The sequence below is a fragment of the Trichosurus vulpecula genome, chromosome 6, assembly GCF_011100635.1.
Source record: "Trichosurus vulpecula isolate mTriVul1 chromosome 6, mTriVul1.pri, whole genome shotgun sequence".
NCBI lineage: Eukaryota > Metazoa > Chordata > Mammalia > Diprotodontia > Phalangeridae > Trichosurus > Trichosurus vulpecula.
In genome coordinates this window covers 108295304-108318346 of record NC_050578.1, presented here as the reverse complement: position 1 = coordinate 108318346, position 23043 = coordinate 108295304, and the positions used below count along the sequence as shown (strand labels likewise).

Sequence of the window (23043 nt, the reverse complement as noted above, 5' to 3'; positions counted from 1 at the left end):
TCTCCTACAAAACATTTTCAATAGAGCAGAAGGGGATAGATATTAGAGGTAATGCTTGTTATTTTAGTAGAGGGCAAACAGAATGCTGGAACCAGATTTTATATTCCAAGGGCTGCACAATCTGATGTCAATTATTCACGGGAAAGGGAAAATAAAACATTTTGCTTGAATTCTCCAAAGTCCAATATTTAGTTTGCTCTTCAGTTTGGCTGAATGAGAGGCTGATTGAGGTGACAAGGAATCACCTGGTTCATGTCTGTGCTTTCAAAGCTGCATTTAGCTGAATTTGTGGGGTTTATTTTCCATTTGGAAGGTAGTATGGCCTGAAAGATAAACTGCTACATTTGGAATCAGGAAGACCTGGGCTTAAATTTCAACTCTTGACACCTAATAGCTATGTGACCCTAGGCAAGTCATTTAACCATCAATGCCTTGAATTGGAAAACATTTCCCCGATTCTACCGTACTTGCCTGTGGCTTGATCCATCTCAGAGATATAAGACACCCAACAGGTGAAGTACTGGGTCACCAGGTGAAATAGGGCTCAGAAACTCCAGAGGCTCAGTAAGAATGCCTCTAGCATTGAGAGACCTAGCAAGCACATTCCCAGCCTCAGTGTCAATGGTCTCTCCCGACAGCCTTCAATAAACCTCTCCAGGAGACATACGTTTTGTAGGTGGCAGTTCTTTCATTTCTCTGATGTAATGGCAGACTTACCACACACCTATGCAGCTAAAGAGAATCCACTGCTGAATGGTGGGCAATGGGCAGGAGAACCTGATCCCCTTTCTGGTGTCTGTAAGTACGTCTCCCTTGGACCCTAGATTGGCCTCAGAAAGCTCCTAGGACATATCTACTGAATGCTTATAGTCTGGGTTGGTAGAGGAAGCCGCCTCCCCAGGAGCTCGCTGTGAATCTTATCATGCAGAGATCATCGGATCCCTCCCCTCCCCCCCACCTCCAATATTATAGAGAGGAAGGTGAGGCCCAGAGAGGAAGGAAGCAGAAAAGAGGATGGGAAGCGGAGCCTGAGTACTTGAGCCTGAATCTTGGCTTTGTCACTTGCCACCAGGACAACCCTAGGTAACAACTGAGCCTTCGCTTCCTCTCCTACAAAATAAAGGGGCTAGACTAGGTCATATAGAGGTCTTTCTAGATTAAAAAAAGTATGATCAGAAATAACTGAGAAGGAAGCTGAGGCTCCTGGCATCAGAGGTGGAATATGAACCCGGGTCCCACACATACACAGACACATGCATGTGGCAGCCTTCATCCTACCCCCGATGTGTACTAGCTATGAGATCCTAGGCAAGTCATTGGCATCTAAACACTCTCCAAGACAGTGAGTTACAAACTTTAGCCGATCTGCATCATTCAAGAACGATGAAATTACAAATCTGGATATGTATGCAAATACCCCAAAATAAAACTCAGACTCTGTGTAGCTATGCTTATATGTATCGTCTCCATTGCTGGTTTTTTGGTATCTACCACGGTTAATCAAGCAGAAGAATGGAGAGTGCTTCCGAATGGCTGAATAAAAGGCCAACATGCACGGAGCAGCTACTGGTTTCCTGCCAAGCACACCTTGCCAGACCTGGCATAAAACAGGATGACCTTGCCCCAGTTTAATAGAGACGAGCAGAACGGAATTTGAGCTGTAAACCTCCAGTGCCTTAATCGTGCCAACTGGCCCGGGATGCTTTGAGAGCGCGTACAGGAGGAAGGCTCTGCTAATCACATCTCTGACGATGCTTATCTGTTGAGTCAAAACAATATTGGACTCATGCATTCTCTTCCTATAAGGGAAGACATATATGAAGCCATGCCAAGAAAGCAGCATCAGAACAAGAACGGACACGCTGAAAATCTGCTATTTAACTAAAGCAGTGCCTGTTTCACTGGGTTTGAGAGCACAGCGACTGTAATAGATGGTGAACTGCAACTGATCTCCTTAGGGCCAAGACCACCTCACCCACTGGGGCCAGAGACAACTCAGCCCAGCACAAGGTGTTTATTGAGGGCATTAAACAAACAACTGAAATGTATTTTTTTAAAGCCCTATAGCCTAGCTTCACCTAAATGAATAAATGCTAAAATCCCACCTTCTACAAGAAGCCTTAATGTTCGCACCTTCTCTCTACAGTTACCTCCAATTTATCCTGCATATATCTTGTATATACATAGTTGTTTACATGTTGTTCCTCCCCTCCCCGGGGGAATTTGAGCTCACTGAGGGTAGGGACTGTTTTGGCACACAGTAGGCACTTAATAAATGCTTATTAACTTGGCTTGCTTAATAAATGAATATGACTACACCGAAATAAATAACAAAATCAGGAAAAAAAAGAAGAAAAAGGGATCTGGAGGGACCACAGAAGCAAATGGGATATTTTGGCTCAAGTATTTTGAGGCTTACAATTTTGTCTAGGATCTCTGTTTATCTAATGCTGTATTGATTACTAAATTTAGAATTAAAAAGTTACAAATTTTTAAAAAACCCTTTAGTTATCTGCTAATGATCTCCCACTCTGTCTCAGTAAACTCTCTACCCCATCCCTTCCCAATATTACTTCCATACAATTAGAATGATTTTAAAGCAGTGCCTTTTCTGGGGTACCCTGAGAAACAGGTTAGCTATGCTACATAGATATGCTTATGTAAACCATCCTGAGAGGCTTACACTTGCTTCATATTTCCAAATCCTGGATTCAAAAATACTCTTTCTCCCAAAGGGAGAACATGGCCTAGAAGAGCTCTATTAAAAAACCTTTCAAATATAAGGCTACAAACTCGATGTCACAGGTCATCAGGAACAGGAAGAAGAAACTGTCCCTCTAATAACCCAAGTCAGGCAAAAAACAGAGAGGAAGCAACAACTCTCATTTTAGTCTTTTAGCAAACACAAATTCCACAGACTTCCTTTGATGTGAACTCTAAATCCTTTGAAGTTTATGGTAGAGAAGGCTATTCTTCAGGATTTATTCACATATTAACAGTTTACAAAGCATTTTCACATCCATTATATGGCTAATCCTCTCCAACAATCCTCTGAGGTCAGTAATTCAAATATTATCATCCGCAATTTACAGAGCAGAGTTGAAATGGCATTTGGTCAAAGTGCCTGGGAACCAAGGAAAAGTTGATTAATAATACAGATGGCCTCTCCGCAGGGGTGGGAGAATTGAGAAAAATGGTTGTTCCATGAGGAAACACTGACTCTGGGTGCATCCGACTCACTCTCCCTTCCCCTTCTCTAAAAGGCTTGGTCTTCACTAACTTGGGGCTTTTGAGTGGTGTTCACACAAGCTTGTTTGATTGTACTGTCTGTTTACTGGGGAAATTAGAAAGATGGTGCTTTCATATCAAGTAACCTGGGCTCTAATCCTATCCCATTATGCCCAAAGTTTATCAAGCAAATAAAAAGGTAGGAGAAGAAAAGCATGCGCAGGTGGTGTTACTGCTCTTCTGAAACAGGTATGTTCTGATTGGAAAAGATGTTTAATGAATGACCTGTGAAGACTCGCCAGATGCTAACAATGAAACGTTTAACTCTGCCAATTGAAGGTTGCTGCCTCAGAAGATTTAGGTACACCTTCACCTGTCTAACAGTGTTGTAGGAGTAATTAGCTAGCAGGGAATTCAAGAATGAATTAAGCTCTGAGAAAAATAAGACTGTATCCAAAAGCGGTATTGCAGCTCCTGGAAAGGGTCAACATCTTCGAGGAGGCCAGGCAGCCGGGTCGGGGCTGAGGGCGGCTCTGCTTACTGGGCTTTTTTCAATTCAACATTTACTAAGTGTTTACTCTGCGGACGCAGACAAACAAAACTATCCTCACCCTCAAGGAACTTATGTTTTACTAGGAGTTGGGGGAGTCTTGTAACATTGACACGTGTAAGTGACTACAAAGTCTACACCAAGGAATCTCAGGACAGACAAAGCACTGCCAAGTTGGGGTAAGAGGAGGCGCTTTGTGTAGAAGGCAGCACCTGAGCTGTGCTTTGAAGGAAGTCTGGGATTTGACCAGGTAGAGATGAGCAGTAAGGGCATTCCAGATAGGGTGGAAGAGGTTGGCCATTCTTTTTAATTTCTTTGTGAAACCCCCATTCCCCAAATCCTGCATGGCTGGATGAGCACAGAGAGTCAAGGGTGGTGTTCTTTTAAGATTGGCTTCCTCCCAAAGGCCAAAGTTACCTCTACTTTTACGGGCTGTGCAGCTTCTGTCTCTCATCCCAAGGATCTCCTATTCCTCCATTTCTCTCTTCCCAGGGGCCCTGCCTGTCGGTGTGTACCCTGAGGGTCAATGTAGCGGTTGCGCTCCTGGGGCATGTCTCAGGGGCCTGAAGGATTTATTTTGAAGTTTGGTTGCTCGAGAATGGTCCTGCTTGGGCTAGGGCATTCAGGGCCTTGACTTACGGGGACCCGAAGATGCTGGGTAGGGTGGGGTTGGGAGGGCACAGGATTTACCAGCTCCGCCCAGGCCAGCTCTGGGATGGAGGGAGATGACTATGCTGAACCTCCCTGTCACTGCTGGTGAATCCCAAGCCCCACCACGGTAAGGCAACACTTAGATTATCTGAAAACCCTAAGAGAAGAGAGGATGTTAACAGAATGCAATCAGAGGTATGCTCAGCGCCCTCAGGATCATCAACTCCACAAATGACACAAATTGCTTGGCTATCAATGTGCCCTGCCAGCCAGTGGGTGGTACGGCCTCTTATCTTGACTTCAATGAAGAAACACCTGAACTTTCCTCAAGTAGGTGTGATTAGAAGAGTATCTTGTAATATCATATTGAAACAAAGGTTCACACAATTTTGCTCCTAACACTTAATTTTGGCTAAAAACTTGACCATAAAAGCCAAATAATAATAATTTACTATGACTACTACCAGTAGTATTCATAGTAGCGGCAGCAGTGATAGTGGTGGTATCTGGGCATGGTTTTGTGGTTTCCTTAGTGTAGGGATCTTCCAGTTTCTAACAGCCTTAAAGCATTACCCAGGATATCAAGATGGTGAGCGACTTCCCTGTGGGCACGCAGCTGTGTCAGCTGCAGGGTCTGAAGGCCTTCCTGACCCCAAGGTCTATTCAATTTACTTTTTGCCTCTCGGGAGGGCGTAGGTAGGCTTCTAAATCTTGGTTGAATGGTAAAATTGAGGAAGCTACTCTTTCCATATGAATTAGATAGTTTTAGAGGTGAACTGACATTTTCCAGGTCAAATGAACAGTCAGTGTCTTTTTAAAGTAATTTTTTTCTTCATCCCTTGGTGTTCACTTTGGCCATGTGGTACAGAGAAATGAGACCTCTGAGACAAGAGCAGGAGGGGGTTTAGGCTGGGATTAACCATCAGTTATTAGTTGGCAAAGCAGCCTTTCTTTCACCATTTTTTTTTCTTCTTCAAAAGGTTCACTGGAGTTCTTGGGCTCATCTGATTCAAAGATAAAGCAAAAGCACTTGGAAAATTGATTTTAGAGCCCATAGGAGTTTGAGGAGATGGGGCCTCATTTTGAAGACTCCTGCCTCAGTGGCTCATCTTCAACTGTCCACTTTGGGGAGTTTTATTGTTTTCTAAATAACATTTTATTTACAAACATACATCATATAACAATATATAATTATAACTATTTCCAAATAATTAAATGTGTAGCTAGATCGGCCAACTCTCATTTAGTGATTTTGCTAAGTTTCATCTAGTTTTAGCGCCATCTACTCCATGAAGCCACTGATTCCCATCTGGGCTTAGAATTTCATCTCATTTCTGATTAACAGAAAAAGTAAAGAAAATGTTATTGCTGGCTAACTCAGGTAGGCCTTCAGAGACTGTACCTGAGGACCTGGGTAGAAGTCCCACTTTTGATCATTATTCCCTGTGTGACCTTGGGAAAGTTATCACATTCCCTGGGTCTTGGTTCCCTTCTCTGTCAAATGAAAGGATTGGACCAGCTGGTGTCTGAGGTTCCTTCCAGCGCTGTGTCAGAGACTATGATTCTGTTGAGGGTGACCACCAGAACTGGGAAAAGATGCCTCAGTAGTCCAACCCAGCCGTATCAAAGCCATATAGAAATGGGAGCCATTAACCTAAGGATCCCAGTGGGCCACATACTGACACAGAAAACCGCATACTGACATTATCTATGTATTAGTGTATTTATTTACGTTGTTAAAGATTTCCCAATTACCTTCAAGTCTGGTTCCAGGCCACACTCAGGAGTGTTGTGGGCTACATGTTTGAGACCTCTGGTCTAACCTACCCACTTCCACTGAAGAGTTCCTCTAACTTTATGTCATTCTCAGAAATCATTGCCTTCCTACTTCCTGTCAGGTGGACAGAAAAGAAAATAGATTCCATTCATTTTATTTGCCCAGGCAGGACTGAAGTAGTAACAATGGAGCATATTTCACTTATTGGAATCGGTCTGGGAAATGGTGATTGGGTGTTTTAATGAAAAAGTTCAGTTACAAAAAGAGTTTGAGAAGCATCTGAGCAGAACTACTTCTGGGTCCTGTTCTTCTATGGTGCTAGATATGGTCTAGACACAAGTTTCTGATGCTTTTTAGCAGTTATACTCTATTGAATCAGGGAAGCCATGACCCCCATACTTCCTGGGGTTCTCTGAGTCATCTCTTAGGCAAGTTCTGAGCTGCATGCAGTTAACTGCCGTGCATAATAAACACAGGATTTGATGGCTCTCTGGAAATCCAGAACCTCTTCAGGGGAAAGTGAGCTACTACTTTAAGAAACAGGCTAGGAGGGCACAGAGCTGCTGCGGAACAGTCTGGATGACTTTGCTATCGAATGACTGACAGCAGAAAGTTTTCCAAGAAATGCAAGATTCCATAACAAGGCACCTGCGGGCCAGGAGAGGGGCCTAAGGTGTTGCCAGCTGGCAGAGTCAAAGGGCTGGGTGGCACTGGCTCAGTACTGCTGTGTCTCATTCAAGAAATTGAAATTTATAATCCTGACAAGACCAACTGATACACACTATTTCTATTATCTATTTCTATATTGTTTCTATTAATCAGTGATTCCAGAAAACAGGACCCAGTGGTGCAGTGGAGAGAGATCTAGACATGGTGTCACAGCAACCAGGCTTGGCGTCCTGGTTCTGCTACTTTTTAGCTGGGCAATTTTTTCCTTCTCCTTAGTTTTAAAGACCATGAGCAAGTCGCATCACCTCTCTGGGGTTCAATTTCTTCCTTTCTAACGGGCAAGATAATCCTTATGCCACAGACCTCACAGGGTTATTGTGAAGAATAAATGAGTAATGGATTCCAAAGGCTTTGTAAACTATAGTGTTACATGGTACTTTATGGTCTGTAATGCTTTGCTCATTATACCCTTGAGAAGCAGGTAATAAAAACATTTTTATCCCCATTTTTCAGGTGAGAAGACTGAGGTTCAGAGGTTAAAGGAATTGCTCATGGCCACATTGGTACATCTCTATAAATCTAAGTTGTTAATAGTCAATTTTAAGCTCTGAAGGGCAGAGGACCTATTCCATTGATTCATTAAGAACATTTTTATTAAGTACCGGCTATATACAATACCAGTGGGTCAGGTATTGAGAGAAAAAAAAATGACAAAGTCATATTTCCTGGTTCATAACCTAGTAAGGTTCTGGTTAAGATGCACAAGTAGATGAACGTGAAACATATAGTAGAGGAATGCAAACATCTTTGTATCTCCCCTAGCACTGTCTGCTGCTAATTATTTTGAATGAATGAATATAATTCGATTGTTATATATAACTGGATAGTGCGGTGCAGTAGGAAGAGAACTACATTTTGGAGTCAGGACTGAGGTCAGAGCTCAGCTTTATCATGCCTGGGCAGTGTGACCTTGGGTAAGTCACTTAAGTTCTCTCTGGGACTCAGAGGGAGTTGGCCTAGGTGAACCCTGGGTCCCTTCTACCTCCCAAGTCTCTGATCCTAAAATCCTTCTTCCTCATTTTATCTTCATAGCTCTGACTTGGGTATGGTCTGAATTTAGGTATCATAGAAGAAAAAAAAATCTTAAGGATTACTTATCCACCCATGACCGTGGGGCTGCAGTGGAGGTGGAAGGTTTCCCCTTCTTGGAGATCTTCAGGCACCCACGGACCATTTGGTGGGGATGCTGAACGACAGCAGCAACAAAAAGTTATTGTTCAGTCATTTCCGACTCTAAATGACTCCGTTTGGGGCTTTCCTGGCAAAGACGTTGGCATGGTTTGCCTTCTCCTTCTCCAGCTCCTTTTACAATTGAGGAAACTGAGGCAGACAGGGTTAAGTGACTGGCCCAGGGTCAGGTAAGTGTCTGAGGCCAGATTTGAACTCGGGAAGTTAAGTCTGTCCACCGCACCACCTGGCTGCCATAATAACGCTCACAATAATACCTAGCATTTACATGGTGTTTTAAGGTTTGCAAAAATGCTTTGCACCTATAATCTCATTTGATTCTCACAATAATCCTGTGAGGTGGGTCCTATTATTATCCCCTTTTTACAGACGAGGAAACTGAGGCTGAAAGCCGGGACATGACTTGCCCAGGGTCACACAACTATCAAGCGTCTGGAGGGCTGGATCTGCACTTCGATCTTCTTGACTCCTGGTCCCTCGCTCTACCCACTGTGCCACGTGGCTGTAAGGGGTACTCTTTGGACTGAGCCGTTACTAAGATCTCTTCTAAATCTAAAACTCTAAGATTTTGTGACTTTGGAAACAACAGTGCCGGCCCGTAATTCTTGTTCTTTACACACAAGGATGGAATGGATTCCCAAGTCACTCTGGTGTCAGATGAGCGGTGAATGGAGAACTACTTTTTCCAGCACGTTCACAGGGAGGGCCACAGCACGCCGGGAGTCAGGTGTGGGTGGCCACACCCCAGAGCCCAGCTCCGGGGAAGGTATCTTGGTGCTGGCCCAGGATTTCCCAGCGCTACCGCTGCTCCTCATTCTCTTCCTCCTCCCCGCCGGGGTCTTGCTCCTACAGTATCAGCACCCAAGTTCCAACGCTCTAAGTTTCCAGAGAGCCAACGTTCCCAAGCGTCTGCCGTAGTACTGGGACTCGGGAGTCTCTTGAGTTGTGTCCAATATCCCGTCCCCCCTAGGGTGACTTGTCAGCAGCCCGCTGAGCGCGGCGGAGTTTTAAAAAGTCGACAGCCTCCGCTCTTTCCTTCCTGGCTTGGGGTTGTTTTGATGGCACTGTAGGAAGGGACAAGGGAGGGGCTGGGTGTCACCCTCATTTTGCAGCCAGGGGTATGCACGCTCTTTATTCTAAAGAGGCAGGGAAGCTGGCTGTCATGCAAAATCCCTGCCATGTGGTTCTTAGTGTCTGATCCAATTAAGGGAACTTCTGGGGAGAGACACGAGCAAATAAATAATTGGAGAGATGCGACTCTGAAATGACAACGGTTATTCATCGATCTCTGTTTGCAAGGAGATTGAGAGATGTAAACTTCAAGTGGATGAGATCTCCTGGGTGAAATCCTTCAGTTCAAACAGAGTAAACAACTGTTGTTCTCTGATGCACGCTTTAGTACTGCTGGAGGCAAACTTTCTAAATATTAATAAAAACTCCGGGGTTGGCGGAGCCTGCGGAAAGAGAGGAAGTGCTGGGAAGCGAGCCCGGGCCGGCTCTCCTGGACACGGGCAAGGCCAAATTCCAACGGTATGTTTGGGGACACAAGCAAGGAGGATTCCCAACATGTGGGGAGTCTCCTTTTTGGGACCACTGAGGCACGCGACAGAGCATGGGGATGGAATATTTTACATGTATTGTCCCATTAGAGGTGGTGGGGAGGAGCGGATGCAGAGTAGGCTTGGAGGGAGGAAGGTTCAGATTCAAATCCAACCTTTGACAAGTACTACCTGTAGCTGTGTGACCTGAGGTAAGACTGAACAACAAATTATTATTGGTCTCAAAAAATAACGTCCCCTTATCAATTTCTATCAAAATGGAGTGTGGTACCTAACCTCCTTGCAGGTGCTTGCTACCTAGAAAGGATCTACAACGCTCCATTCTCTGGAAATTCACCAGAGATGTCTTTTCTGTGCCAACATGAAATTGCCTTACAGCTATTGTGTTTGAGTTTAAATAATTAAACTTTGGAGGTACAACTGCATGGTGCTATTAGAAATCCAAGTAAACTAAATAAATCACTTGGGGTTGTACCTGTGAAGTTAGGATTGTGCACCATGGGGTAAGGCACAGAACACCAGGTTTTCAATAAGAGAAGCTGGCCTAAATTGGCGCTTTGTCACTTGACTACTGCAATTCCCAGGTTCTTCTTGAAATGGAAGGAGCTGGTGAGTGGCTCTGATCTCTACAGGCCCTTAAGCTCTCGTTTTACAAAAAGGTCTCAGAGTCTGTGGGTTTCCTCAGGACACGTTAGAGATCTTCAGGCAGGGGCTGCATAGCCACTCGTTGGGTAGCTTGTAGATGGGGGTTCCTTTTTTAGCCATGTTCTGGGTTGGATGGCTGCGGAGGCCTTTTTCAACTCTAAAATCACGTGATTCTCTTCCTGAATAGTCAAAATCTTAAAGAATCGAAGAAGTGTAGAGTAAGCCAATTTACAGATGGAGAAACTGAGGCCCAAAAATGTTTATTCACACAGATAGTTGGTTAATATGAGGAACGCAAGTTTCCTGACTCCTGCTCTCCACATGGAAGAAGTCAACCAATCTGGGAGGGTGTGACTGAAAGTCATCAGACTGCATTCCCGTCCTACCTTTGGCTTGGGTTCACTCATGTTACAAATGGAAAGTCAGTGTGAATATGATAAATCTAGGAAAATGTTCCTACAAATATGAAAATGTGCATGGGAATTCCCAAAGGAAGGAGGAAAAGCCTGATTTACCAGTTTCATTTCTTGGGACTGAATGAAGAACAGGGAGCTGGGGCAGGGATGTGTGTGTGAAGGGTAGGTGGATGGGCATTATTAGTCTACTATGATGATGAGGCATGGGGTGGGTACGGTAGAGTGTGCTGAACCTGGGTCAAGAAACCTGGGTTCAAATCCCACTTCAGGTACTTACTAGCCATGAGACCAAGAGAGATAATACTTGGACTAACTACTTCACAGAGTTCTTTTGAGAAAAGTGCTTTGCAAACCTTAAGACACTCAACAGACATGAATTGTTACTTTTATGCTTGGGGCTGAGGCTGGGCTGGTCCCCACCTCCTCCTTTGGAAGAAACCTTCCCGACAAGGCTTTTTTACTCCTTAAATTCTCCCAAGCTGCCCAAAAGGCACCTGACTTCTTGGAACATTTACTAAGAACTCTAGATATCCCAGCAGTAAATCTGAGGCAAGCCAGGTTTTGCTAACTAACAGAATCAAAGCTCCAAACAGTTTTCAATGCTTTGTTGAGCAGAAATATATCACTCGATAGATAGACTACTATTTCTCTTTTCTCTACTACACAGCCCAGAATGACACATGCATCATCACTTTTTCTTCTGCCTGATGGTAAACTCTCCCAGACCTAGAACTGCAGTGGCATGTTTAAGGATGCTGTCAGACTGCAGGGCTCTCAAACTCATTCTCCTGATTACCACGTAAATCTAAGAAAGCTTCTTTACAGGATGCAGCACTGTTGATGGCCCCACCCCAAAGGCAGATGTCTCTTTTCTACCTTCTGCTTCTGTTTTAAGAGCTTATAGTGGAAACGGGGAACTGAATTTTGCAGGAATCAGGAACGGAGGGCAGGAGGCCCAAATGTTGGATAGCCTCTGGACAACAGAGGGTAGCTAAATGACAGTTGGTCTGAAATACTTTTCCTTAATACATAGACATGATTTTTAGTCTGGGGCTTGGATGGGAAAAAATTACTTTGTACAAACTCTCACTCTTTGTACGGATGGGGTAGGGAGGGGCAGAGAAGGAAAGCCACTTTTCTAAGGTAACACAGCTAATAAGTCCTGGAGCCAAGATGCAAACTTGGGGCTTCTGACAGTGATTCTTCCACTCTACCATCCAAGTCTTTGCTTTTGGAAAGCAGTTTTTTTAAATTAGATTCTATCAGATCCCGGGCAGGGAACTTGGAGGTCACTGAATCCAACCTCCTGTATTTTACAGATATGGAAACTAAGGCTCAGAGTATGGCATGGCTTGTCCACAGTTCCACAGTTAGTAAGTACCTGACGTGCGTTGTGAAACCAGCTCATCCTACTCTAAGCCCAGGACTCTTTACACTATTCCATACGGCATCACAGTACCTTGCCTTCAGAGATTATCCAAATATCAAACCAAACGAGAATGAGGTGGAGGAGATGTGTTCCTAGGTGGGGCCCTGCACATGGTGCCCGGGTAGAGATTTCACATCCACAAGCCAGGAAGCCGTCCTCCGCCCTCAGTGGCCGCTTGGTGGAAGCAGGTCAGGTGACGCTTCCTTCAGGCCTCCTCTTTCCCCCTGAATGAGCTCCAGGGAGCAGCTCCACGTCAGGGCTTCCAGACGGAGTCCACAGAGCCATAGCTCAATGTCATTTTCAATAGGATGCCTCATAATTAAAGGTCAAATAGTCACTTCATCTGCAATCCATCAATAGACAAAGTCCTAATACCAGGAACTAATCAATCAATGGCAAATGCACTAATAAAAGCAATGAATCAAGGGGGGGACTGCACTGTGCGGATGTGCTACGTGTGAGCACGGAGGGACTGTGCATGTGTGATGTGTTACATGTGAGCACGGAGGGACTGCACCTGTGTGGATGTGCTACATGTGAGCACGGAGGGACTGCGTGTGTGCAGATATGCTACGCGTAAGCATGGAGGGACTGCACATGTGCAGATGTGTTCCATGTGAGCACAGAGGGACTGCACGTGTGTGATGTGTTACATGTGAGCACGGAGGGCCTGCGCGTGTATGGATGTGTTACATGTAAGCATGGAGGGACTGCATGTGTGCAGATGTGCTACATTTGAGCACAGAGGGACTGCACGTGTGTGATGTGTTACATGTGAGCACGGAGGGACTGCATGTGTGCAGATGTGCTACATGTGAGCACGGAGGGACTGTGCATGTGTGATGTGTTACATGTGAGCACAGAGGGACTGCGCATGTGCAGATGTGTTACATGTGAGCACGGAGGGACTGCGTGTGTGTGGATGTGCTACATGTGAGCACGGAGGGCCTGCACGTGTGTGTATGTGCTACATGTGAGCATGGAGGGACTGCGCATGTGCAGATATGCTACGCATAAGCACAGAGGGACTTCGCATGTGTGATGTGTTACATGTGAGCACGGCGGGCCTGCACGTGTGTGGATGTGTTACATGTAAGCATGGAGGGCGTGTGCGGATGTGCTACATGTGAGCACGGAGGGCCTACATGTGTGTGGATGTGTTACATGTAAGCACAGAGGGACTGCACGTGTGTGGATGTGCTACATGTAAGCATGGTATACACATGTGGGGGAGACACACGGATTAGAATCCTGGCTGGAGAATACGCTGGGGGTGGATGTGTGGTATCAAAGCCGGGGGGAGTTCTCAGCTAAGAATGTACTTGTTTAGGTCATTAGCTGAATTACCCGACTAGATGGGAGCTGGCAGACCTACGGAGAGTTATCCTAGAGTACAAATCCCATATCAATTTCTCCACATACATTCTGAGTTCCAGCCAAATTGGCCTCGTCCATAACATTCCACTTCCTTTGCTTTTCCCCATGCCTAGAATGAACTCTCCAACCTGTCCCAAAGGTGCCCTGGATTCCCTCAAAGCAAAGCTCACCCACAGTACCAACGCTTCCTTTGCTGATGTCCACAGCGCTTAGTGCCATCCAGCCCACCGCCATCCTGTATTCACTTATTTCTGGATACATCGCTTCCCTCAACAGCATGTAACCTCCTTGTTTCAATTCTGATTTTTAATCCCTAGCATTTCGCACACTGCCTGGCACATGGCTGGTGACTGTCGCACTGAAACTGAACCAACTTGGCTCATGTTATCCCGAGGCTGCCGTTGTTGTGTCCCACTCATGGAAGGACTTCCAAATTTACACCCACACTGGAGGAATCCTAACCTGGAGGGAAGGGGAGAAGGACGAAGGCTTCTGAAGCTGGAATTCATCACATCCTGATCCCCCTGGATGTCTTTCTCCTCTGATTTGGATTGAAAGGAAATCTGTTAGCTGCACCTTTCTTTAAAAATAAAATTGCAAGAAGGCAGCTAAGTGGTACAACTGATAAAGAGAGCTGGATCTGTGGTTAGTGAGACTTGAGTTCAAATCCTGCCTCAGATACTTGCTAGCCTGGACAAGTCATTTAACCTGTCTTCCTCAGTTACCTCATTTGTAAAGTGTTGTGCAGATGAAATGAGATGACATGTAAAGTGATTCACAAACAGTAAAGCAATACGTATACATGTGCTAATTATTATAATTACTACTGGTATTCTCTGGTAGAGTCAGAGAGGCAACAGTGCGTACAATGCTGGGTACACAGTCAGGAAGATCTGGGTTCCAATGCTGTCTGACACCTCCTAGATCTCTACATGACTTCTGAGGCTCAGCCATCTCCCTAATATTTATGTACTAAATTATAAACAGGTGAGAGGAAGGAGATCCCACGCCAGCAAAACCAAAATATGGTGAGAACCACAAAGCTTGAGAGCTTGAAGAAACTTCAGGATCATCTAGTGGAACCTGACCCTTTCATCTGGACAGATGAGAAAACTGAGGCCCACTGGGATTAACCACAGCAAACACATCTATGAAACGCGGAGGGAACTCAAAGAACTGCCCCCCAACCCAGAATGTTGAGTGGACTCTCTATGGACTGATGGGAGAACATGGATGGGAGCCGCACAGAACAGGCAGCCAGGGATGGGGGTGGTGATCTGATCACTGAAGAGAACGCCCGCATTGGGGAGATCCCAGATCCTCTGGAGTTCCAGACTATGAAAGGCAGAATACCGTGCTGGCCACTAGCAGAGATACAAAGCTTGGATAAGAAATAGTTTCTTCCCTTCTAGAACTTACAATCTAGTAAGACCCTCATGGAGACAGCCCAAGACCCTGAGCCCAAGAGCTCTGGGAATCAGAGCTCCAAAGGACACCGTCCCTGCTTCCTGCTTCTTCACTGTGAAGAAAGGACTCACTTTCCTCGCCAAAACCACCAGGCAGGTAAGTCCAAGAAGCCTGGAAGCAGCAGTGCCCTCAAGAGCGCCAGTCCTGATACCAGCCCAGCTGCTGTGACTACCATCCTGGGAAGCAATCCCCCCCAAGATAGAATCTGGCAGATGCTTCTGCAGACGCCAGAGCCCCGGCCTCCTTGGTAGCCACAGCTACTGAAGACCCGAAAAACAAAGTTCTTGTCGCCAAAGTCCTTGGCACTGTCAAATGGTCTGATGTTAGAAATGGATATGATTATAGGTAGAAGTGACAGTAAAGAATAAGCAGCGTTATCTGTTTTGTAGCCAGACCCCAAGGATCACAGGACTTTTCATATTATTAGCAGTCAAAACCTCCTACGTGTTCTTCCCTACATTAGGGTGGGGGCTCCTTGATATCAGCAACTGCCTTGTTTTTTCATTTGTATCTCTAGCACTTAGCACAGTGTTTTGTACATAGTGCTTAATAAATGCTCTTTCCTTCCTCCCTCCCTTCTTCTATCGTCCCTTCCCTTCCTTTCTTCCTTCTTTCCTTCCTTCTATTGTCCCTTCCTTCCTTTGCTCTTCCCTCCCTCCCTTCCTTCCTTCCTTCTTTCCTTTCTCCCTCCCTCCCTCTCTTCCTTCCTAGGACATGCAGCTTAGTAATGTCAAAGGCCTAACTAGAATCCAGATCTCCTGACTCTGCATTTAGTGTTCATCCCTCTGTCAGGTTGTCTTTCTTTTGCTGTCACTTTAAAACAAATAAAAAATCATATGAGTCTCTTTAGCTTGATGTGAAGCAAGAAAGGGTAAAAGAGAGACAGAGGGTAAAAGAGGGTAAAAGGAGACAGAATGAGGACCTTTCGAGAAAGGGCCAGACGAGCTGGGGGTGATGCTGGGCAGAGCTGGGCTGGGCCTTTCTTTGTGGTCCACGGTCCATCCTGTCCACAGTGCTAGTTTCCACTGGGTTGGGCCAATTTCTTTCCCATAAAAACTGAATGCTCTGATTCCTGGTGTTTGGGGGAAGACAAGGAGGGTAAACATGACTAATCTTATTTGAGGTTGGCCGCCCCTATTTTCTGGACTTTGAGGCCTCCACACTGATTGTACCATCCTGTAATTTCCATGCAGACAAAGTCTCTAACAGAATAATTACTAGTCTTCAGGCATTGTGATTAGCATGGCATCCTCCTCACCAATAATTTCTGCCTCAGCTGGTATGGGGAGCACTGATGGGACCTAGTGTGAGCTGACACTGTAAATCACAAAGCTTTTGTGAGGTTCCCTCAAGGACCAACCTTTTCCTTTTCCAGGTGGAAATGAGGACACTCTTGAGACAAAGCTCTGGTTTTTCTATCTGCCCAAGGGGGAATGGATCCAGGTTGCCGTGGTGACTAGAGTGGGGGTGGTGAATGCCTGGAGCGGGGACTGCCATGGACAGCAGCTATCATGGTACTTACAGGACTGACAGCTAGTAAATCCAAGTACCCTAAGGGAAAGCGACTCAGGTTATATTCCAAAAACCTCGGAGAGTTTGACTACGAAGCTCCTTAGACACTGTACTAATGGTCTGATTCTGAACCAGCACTGGTGGAGATTTCAAATACAAACTCAAACCCCAGCAAGCCCAATTCTTTCTAGCAGCAAAGCAAAAAACAAAAAAACCTCCCCTCCTCTGCCCTTTTCATGGGGTGTCCAAAAATTATTTTTCCAGAGGCAGCTGAGGCTGAAGCTGAGGAGCATGATTTTGGGAGTGGGTGGGGTGGGGTCAGAAAACCGAAATCATGTATGAAAGTTTGGGTCACTGGGCATTTAGAAAACAGTCATGATTCCGTGGTAGTGTGCCACTCAAGAGGAACATTTTTCGTTGTTTTTTTTTTTTAAGAAAGGTTTATTGATGCCTTTTGGCATCACAGTCATTTTGTGATACTTCTACCCCCACCCACAGTCAACTGCATGGTGAATAAATCACTTCCTAGCTCTGGTTTTCACTTTCTTCTTCTGTAAAATGAAGAGGGTTAGCCCTTATCTAAGCCCTGAAACTCTCTATGCAACTACAGGTGCTTAACAGGTGCTTAATAGCTACCTGTCCAAGCACTTACACAATCTTTCTCCCTCTCCCCGACTCCGCCATTCAAGGTACAAGACAATCTGGCCCTCAAGGCACTTGCACAATCTCCATGAGAAGTCACTTACATTCACTGGGCTCTAAGGGCTGTGGCGGAACGCCTGGCCAAAGTGACCCTGCTTTGGTTCCACACACCTTCTACAACTTCTATTTCCCAACCAGCTGGACATACCAGCGGACCATCCCAAGGTCCTTCCAAACGCTTTTCCTCTGACCCTCTGAATTCTAAATGAATGAGGTTTCGTAGACAAGGCTTACGTTAAATATTGTTCCTTAGGGCTCCGATTGACTTACCCAGTGTGAGGGATTTGTGTGTGGAGCAGAAGATGATAGCAACAGTATCTGCTGGTGTGAAGCCCAAATTATTCCTAGGGACAAGAAGAAAGAAAAAAAAAACAACACCGTACATTACTAACACTTTTATTCAAAGCTTACTTAACCAACACATTCTAGGCCAAACATCCCAGTGGGAATACCCACTTTTATGTCATTGTCATTTAGCCCAGTTTGAATGACAGAAGGCATCCTAAGTGGAAATGGGAAGCATTGTGTAACTTTTTTTTGGAGAGAATCGTATCTCTAAAGGGAGTTGGTGGTGCAGTGGATAGAGCACTGGGTCCAGAGTCAGGAAGACCTGAGTTCAAATCTGACCTCAGAAAGAGCTTTGCAACCCTGGACAAGTCACTTAACCTGTTTGCCTCAGTTTCCTAAACTGTAAAATGGAGATAACAACATATATACTAGCCATACCTTTCAGAGTTGTTTGTGAGGATCGAATTTATTTATTTAATAATATAATATTTATTAAAAAACAAATTCAATTAATAAATAAAATTTTATTGAAAAAACAAACCTACAAAAAGCCTTTAGCACAGTGTCTGATTCTTAGTAGGTTCTATATAAATATTTAGTCCTCTTATCCTTCTATGTTCTCTTCTCCCTCTGTAAAGATAAACATGGGGGACATACTATATATCAGTTAGATGGCTCAAATGGTGCTACACTGATACCCGTATGAGATAAGTGACATAAGATGAATGCCTCTGGTGTACAGAGCAGATCTTCTCAAATGTAATGACAACTACACAGATGAGGACTGCATGGGATAGGAAGGCACCCATGGATGGCAATCTTTACCACCAGAGGGACTTCCCATGCCAATGAAATTCAACAAACATTTACTGAATGCTTACTATGTATAAGGTGAGATACAGGGTAGTAAAGAGGATGGAGGGATGGCCTTAGAGACAGAAAGACCTGAATTCAAGTTCTAATTTTGATTGGGCAACCTCCATTCTGGCTAAGTGACCAGTGAGTTAAATTCTTGGTGCCCCAGCCAACTTTCTAAGGCTAAAAGCTACAGATGAGAGTTGCTAATCTGAGTCTGCTGAGGAGGCTTTGACACTAGGAAGGCTAAAATCATGTCTGGACCAAAATTTTTTTTTAATTTGTGTAAATTAAGTAGGCCCTGCCCTCAAGGCCCTGCCAAGTTCCTCGAGGAGCTTACATTCTACTGAACAAATTAATGTACTGAGATCACAAGTCCAGCAGCTCTCACCCAAGATTCCATGGGGACTCAGCTGATGGTCAGCAGTGATGGGTTAATAGGTTCTTATTGGCCATTTAAGGCCAAAGAGACCTGAAAGAGTTAATCCATCTCTAAAAATGGTTCCTGTTGTTATCTGGGAGCAGCAACATGATCTCATGACAGAAACAGGGGAAAATCTATGTTCAGGGAAACATTACATTAAAAAATGCTTCAATGACTACACATTAAATGAAAATGATGATGATGAAGCTAATGATGAGGTGGCCAGAGGAATGTGGACAACTCTGGCCGTGTGACAATAGGCAAATCATAACCTCTCGGTGCCCCAGCTTGCAGAAAGTGCTCATCTTCATCAGGGAATAGTTTCCCCACTGGGTGTTCCTTATACAGATAAAATCATGGGCCTAGATCCCCCAAATAAAATAAACTCCAAAAGGCCGAGTCTTAAATATGAATGAGAGACACTGTTATATGGGGAAGGGGAGGATACCATAATCCAGTTTCCCATATTTCAGCGGATAAAAGCTTAGATAATAAAAAGTCAAACCATTTAGAATAGTGATCATTCATCCTACTGGGCTCCCTATCATTCTCTAGGGGAGATCTGTGCCCTGCCTTCCAATGAGCTCCTGCATATGAAAGCCCTAGGAAAAGGACAAAGCATTCAGTAAAATCAAGATGGCACGCTTGTTACTAGCTATAATCACGACCTTATTCAGACATACTCCATTTACAGCAGCCCAGAGGAGAGAATTGATCCAATTTTTAAAGACCTCTGGAGAACGGCACTCTACCGTTTCCCTCTATAGCTAGTTTCCACACTGGACAACATATAGCACTGGGAATGTCTTCCTTCTGTATAAACGAAAGTCTTCATGAATCCCCATTTTCTCTTGAGATGTCCTTGGTGGGGGTAGAGACCATCTTGCTATTATTCCTGATTGGCCATTTATTAGCTGTGTGACCTTGGGCAAATCACTTTACCCCTCTGGATCTCATTTTCCCCATCTACCAAAGAACAGGGTTGAACTAGATGACCCCTTAGCATGACTTCTGGGATCCTGCAATCCTCCTTGTGAGAGCCCTTCTGATCTATAACAACTGAATTCAAATGATCCGCTAATATTCTCTCTTCCAAATGATTAATCCAAGTTAATTTTTTATTAACCATCTTTTTTTAATTGCCTTTTTGGTTCTCCTCTGAACCCCTTTGGTGTTCTTGGCCTCTCTCAGTGGTAGAGCCCTCAAGAATGAGAGAATGGGGCTTCAAAACCTGCCTTACTAGCTGTGCATGTGCATGTGTGAGAGAGAGAGAGAGTGGGGCAGGGGGAGGGAGGGGGAGAGAGAGGGAGGGAGGGGAGAGAGAGACAGGGAGAGACCACAAGCAAGTCTTTGGATTTCTCTTAGCCTCAGGTTTTTTCATGCATAATCAGACCCATAGCACCTAGCTCATATGGTTTTTGTGAGGCTCAAATGAAATAATGTATGTAAAGCACTTTATAAACCTTAAAGTGCTAAGTAAATGTTTATTGTTATTAGTCCCTCCCAACCATTACATCCTGAGATTCTAAGCTTGCTGTAGCATTTTTTTGATTTTGGAGGCAAAGGAGCTGAGTCCAAATCCCAGGCTTTGCCACTTGCTACATATGTGACTCGGCACAAGTCATTTTACCCATCCTGGCCTCAGGGGGCTCAATCAGATGCCATTTAAAGTTCTTCTCTGTTCTAAGTCTATGATCTTTTACCTTCACATTTATGTCATGCTTACTTATTAACTAGCAGTGCCAAAGTACCCACTCCTTAAAGTGACACACCAGCCAGCTTTGGGTAATGGATGGTGATGGGCTTGGAGTCAGGGAGAAATGGGCTCAGATCTTGGCTCTTATACCAGCTCTCTAAGCACTGCCAGGTGACTCACCTCTCCGAACCTCAGTATTTTCATATGCTTAGTGAAAATACTACAAGTGCAAACTCAAAGGGCTAGAAGGATCAAGAGGAAATAGAAAGCACTCTGCAAAGCTGAAAGCCCTGTGTGAATGCCAGCTGTTGTTTTGTCTTATAGAATGCCAGCGATGACACTACCACCCACAATACCTTATACGTTTATAGCGCTTCACAGTTTACAAGGTGTTTTACCTCATCACATTTGATCCTTATCATGTCTGTGGAGAAATGGATGGTCAGAGGGACACTGAATTTTTTGAGGCAGAAGGGACCTGAGAGGTCACTTTGTCTAAAGCAATTTTACAGTTGAAGTAACTGAGGCTCAGAGAGGTTAAATGATGAGGACATGGGCTTCAATTAGAATTAACCAGACAAAAACGCATTATTCATATATAGGGTGTTACCAAAAATCTCTAGTCCTGAAAAGTTTTAGTGACTAAAACTTCAAATTTCACTAAGACTTTCGGGACACCCTGTATTTGCCCACCACCATTCATCCACTTTCCTTTGTGTTACATAGACCCCTGTGAGACACAAACTTGAAGGCAAAGACTTTTGTTGCTAATATAGTCAGTTTAGAAGAAGCTGCGGAGAATCAGGCTGTGAAAATCAACATTAGAAAGAGGTAAGATGGACTTGTCAGTGCCATGCACTGTGCTAAACACTAGGGATATAAAGACAGGCAAAACCACCACTCCTGCCCTCAAGGAGTTTAAACTCTAATGGAGGAAACAGCCATGCACGTATAAGATATATAGAGAGTGCATGAAAAATGTAATCTCAGAGGGAAGGTACTCACAACAAGGGTGACCTGCTCTAAGCAGGATTTGGGCTGAGTTTCGAAGGAAGCCAGAGAAGAAAAGGTACGGAGGTGAGGAGGGAGAGTGTACCAGGCATGGGGGACAGCCAAGGCAAAGGCATGGGGTCAAGAGATGGGGTGTTGTGTGCACGGAACAGCAAGCACACCAGTATGGCTGGACAACGGAGTGTGAGGAGGGAAGCAGAGTGTCAAAAAATTGGAAAGGTAGGGAGAGGGCAGGTTGGGAAAGGTTTTAAATGCCAGATAAAGGGTTTTATAATTGGTAGTAAGGGTCAGAGGAAACTGCTGGAGTTTAATGGGGTGGGGAGACAGGGTATGAGTGTAATGGCCAGGTCTGAGCTTTAGGAAGGTCGATTTGATGCTGGGGCGGAGGGGGGGGTGGGGTGGAGGTGGGGGGGGGCGAGGAGACTGCGGTAAGGAGGGAGGAGACCAGTTAGAAGCTACTGGGTGATCGTTGTGTGAATGGAGATAAGGGGATGTGAAGGAGAGAAAGCGTGAAGGTAGAAGTAATGTTTAACTTTTGGCTGGGTTGAGTGAGAGTGAGGAGTCGATGATGACACCAAGGTTATTGGCCTGAGTAATTAGGAAGATGGTAGTTCCCTCAACAGTAATAGGAAAGTTAGGAAGAGGTGGGTTAGGGGGGAAATGGTGACATTAGTTTTGGACATGTGGCATTTGAGAGGCCTACAGGACACCATGGGGCAGCTAGGTGAGGCAGTGTTCTGGGCTTAGAGTCAGGAAACTCATCTTCCTGAGCTCAAATCTGGCCTCAGACACGTACTAGCTATGTGACCCTGGGCAAGTCACTTAACCCTGTTTGCCTCAGTTTCCTCATCTGTAAAATGAGCTGGAGAAGGAAATGGCAAACCTCTCCTGTATCTTTGCCAAGAAAATCCCCAACAGGGTCACAGAGAGTTAGATATGACTGAAAAATGACTTTACAACAACAGGACATCTAGTTCAAGATATCCAAAAGGCAGCTGGTGATGGGACCGGAGCTCAGTAAGAGATTAGGGATGAATATATAGATTTGGAAATCATCTGCATAGAGATGATAACTAAATGCCTGGCAGGCGATGAGATCACCAACAGAGATAGTATAGACGGAGAAGAGAGGAAGACCAGGATGGAGCATCGGGAAACACCTATAGTTGGTGGGTATGACATGGATGAAGATCTAGCCAAGGACACTGAGATAGTGCAGTCACAGTTAGAATGAGGACCAGGCCAGGATCATGCAAACCTAGAAGAAATAAAGGAGCCAAGAAAAGAGGGTGATCAATGGCGTCAAAGACTGCAGAGAAGTCAGAAAGGACGAGAAATGGAAAGAAGGCCGTTAGATTTGGCAAGGAAAGGATCACTTTGGACAGGGCGGTTTCATTTGGGTGATGAGATGGGAAGCCAGACTGGGGAAGATTTAGAAGAGAGTGAGGACAAGAAGTGGAGGCAGCTAGCGTAGCTGGCTTTCTCAAGGAATTTAGCTTAAAAGGGAAGGAAAGCTATAGCGTAATAGCTTGTGAAGAT

The 23043-nt window shown here is 44.9% G+C and overlaps 1 protein-coding gene across 1 annotated transcript in view; it reads right to left on the bottom strand.

Moving 5' to 3' along the window:
• Window positions 1-23043, bottom strand: part of SLC10A7 (solute carrier family 10 member 7) — a 288849-nt gene that overhangs the window by 15673 nt on the left and 250133 nt on the right. Inside the window, exon 10 of the mRNA XM_036765559.1 lies at window positions 17501-17574. Coding sequence (XP_036621454.1) covers window positions 17501-17574 — 74 coding nt within the window. The remainder of the gene's footprint in view (window positions 1-17500; window positions 17575-23043) is intronic.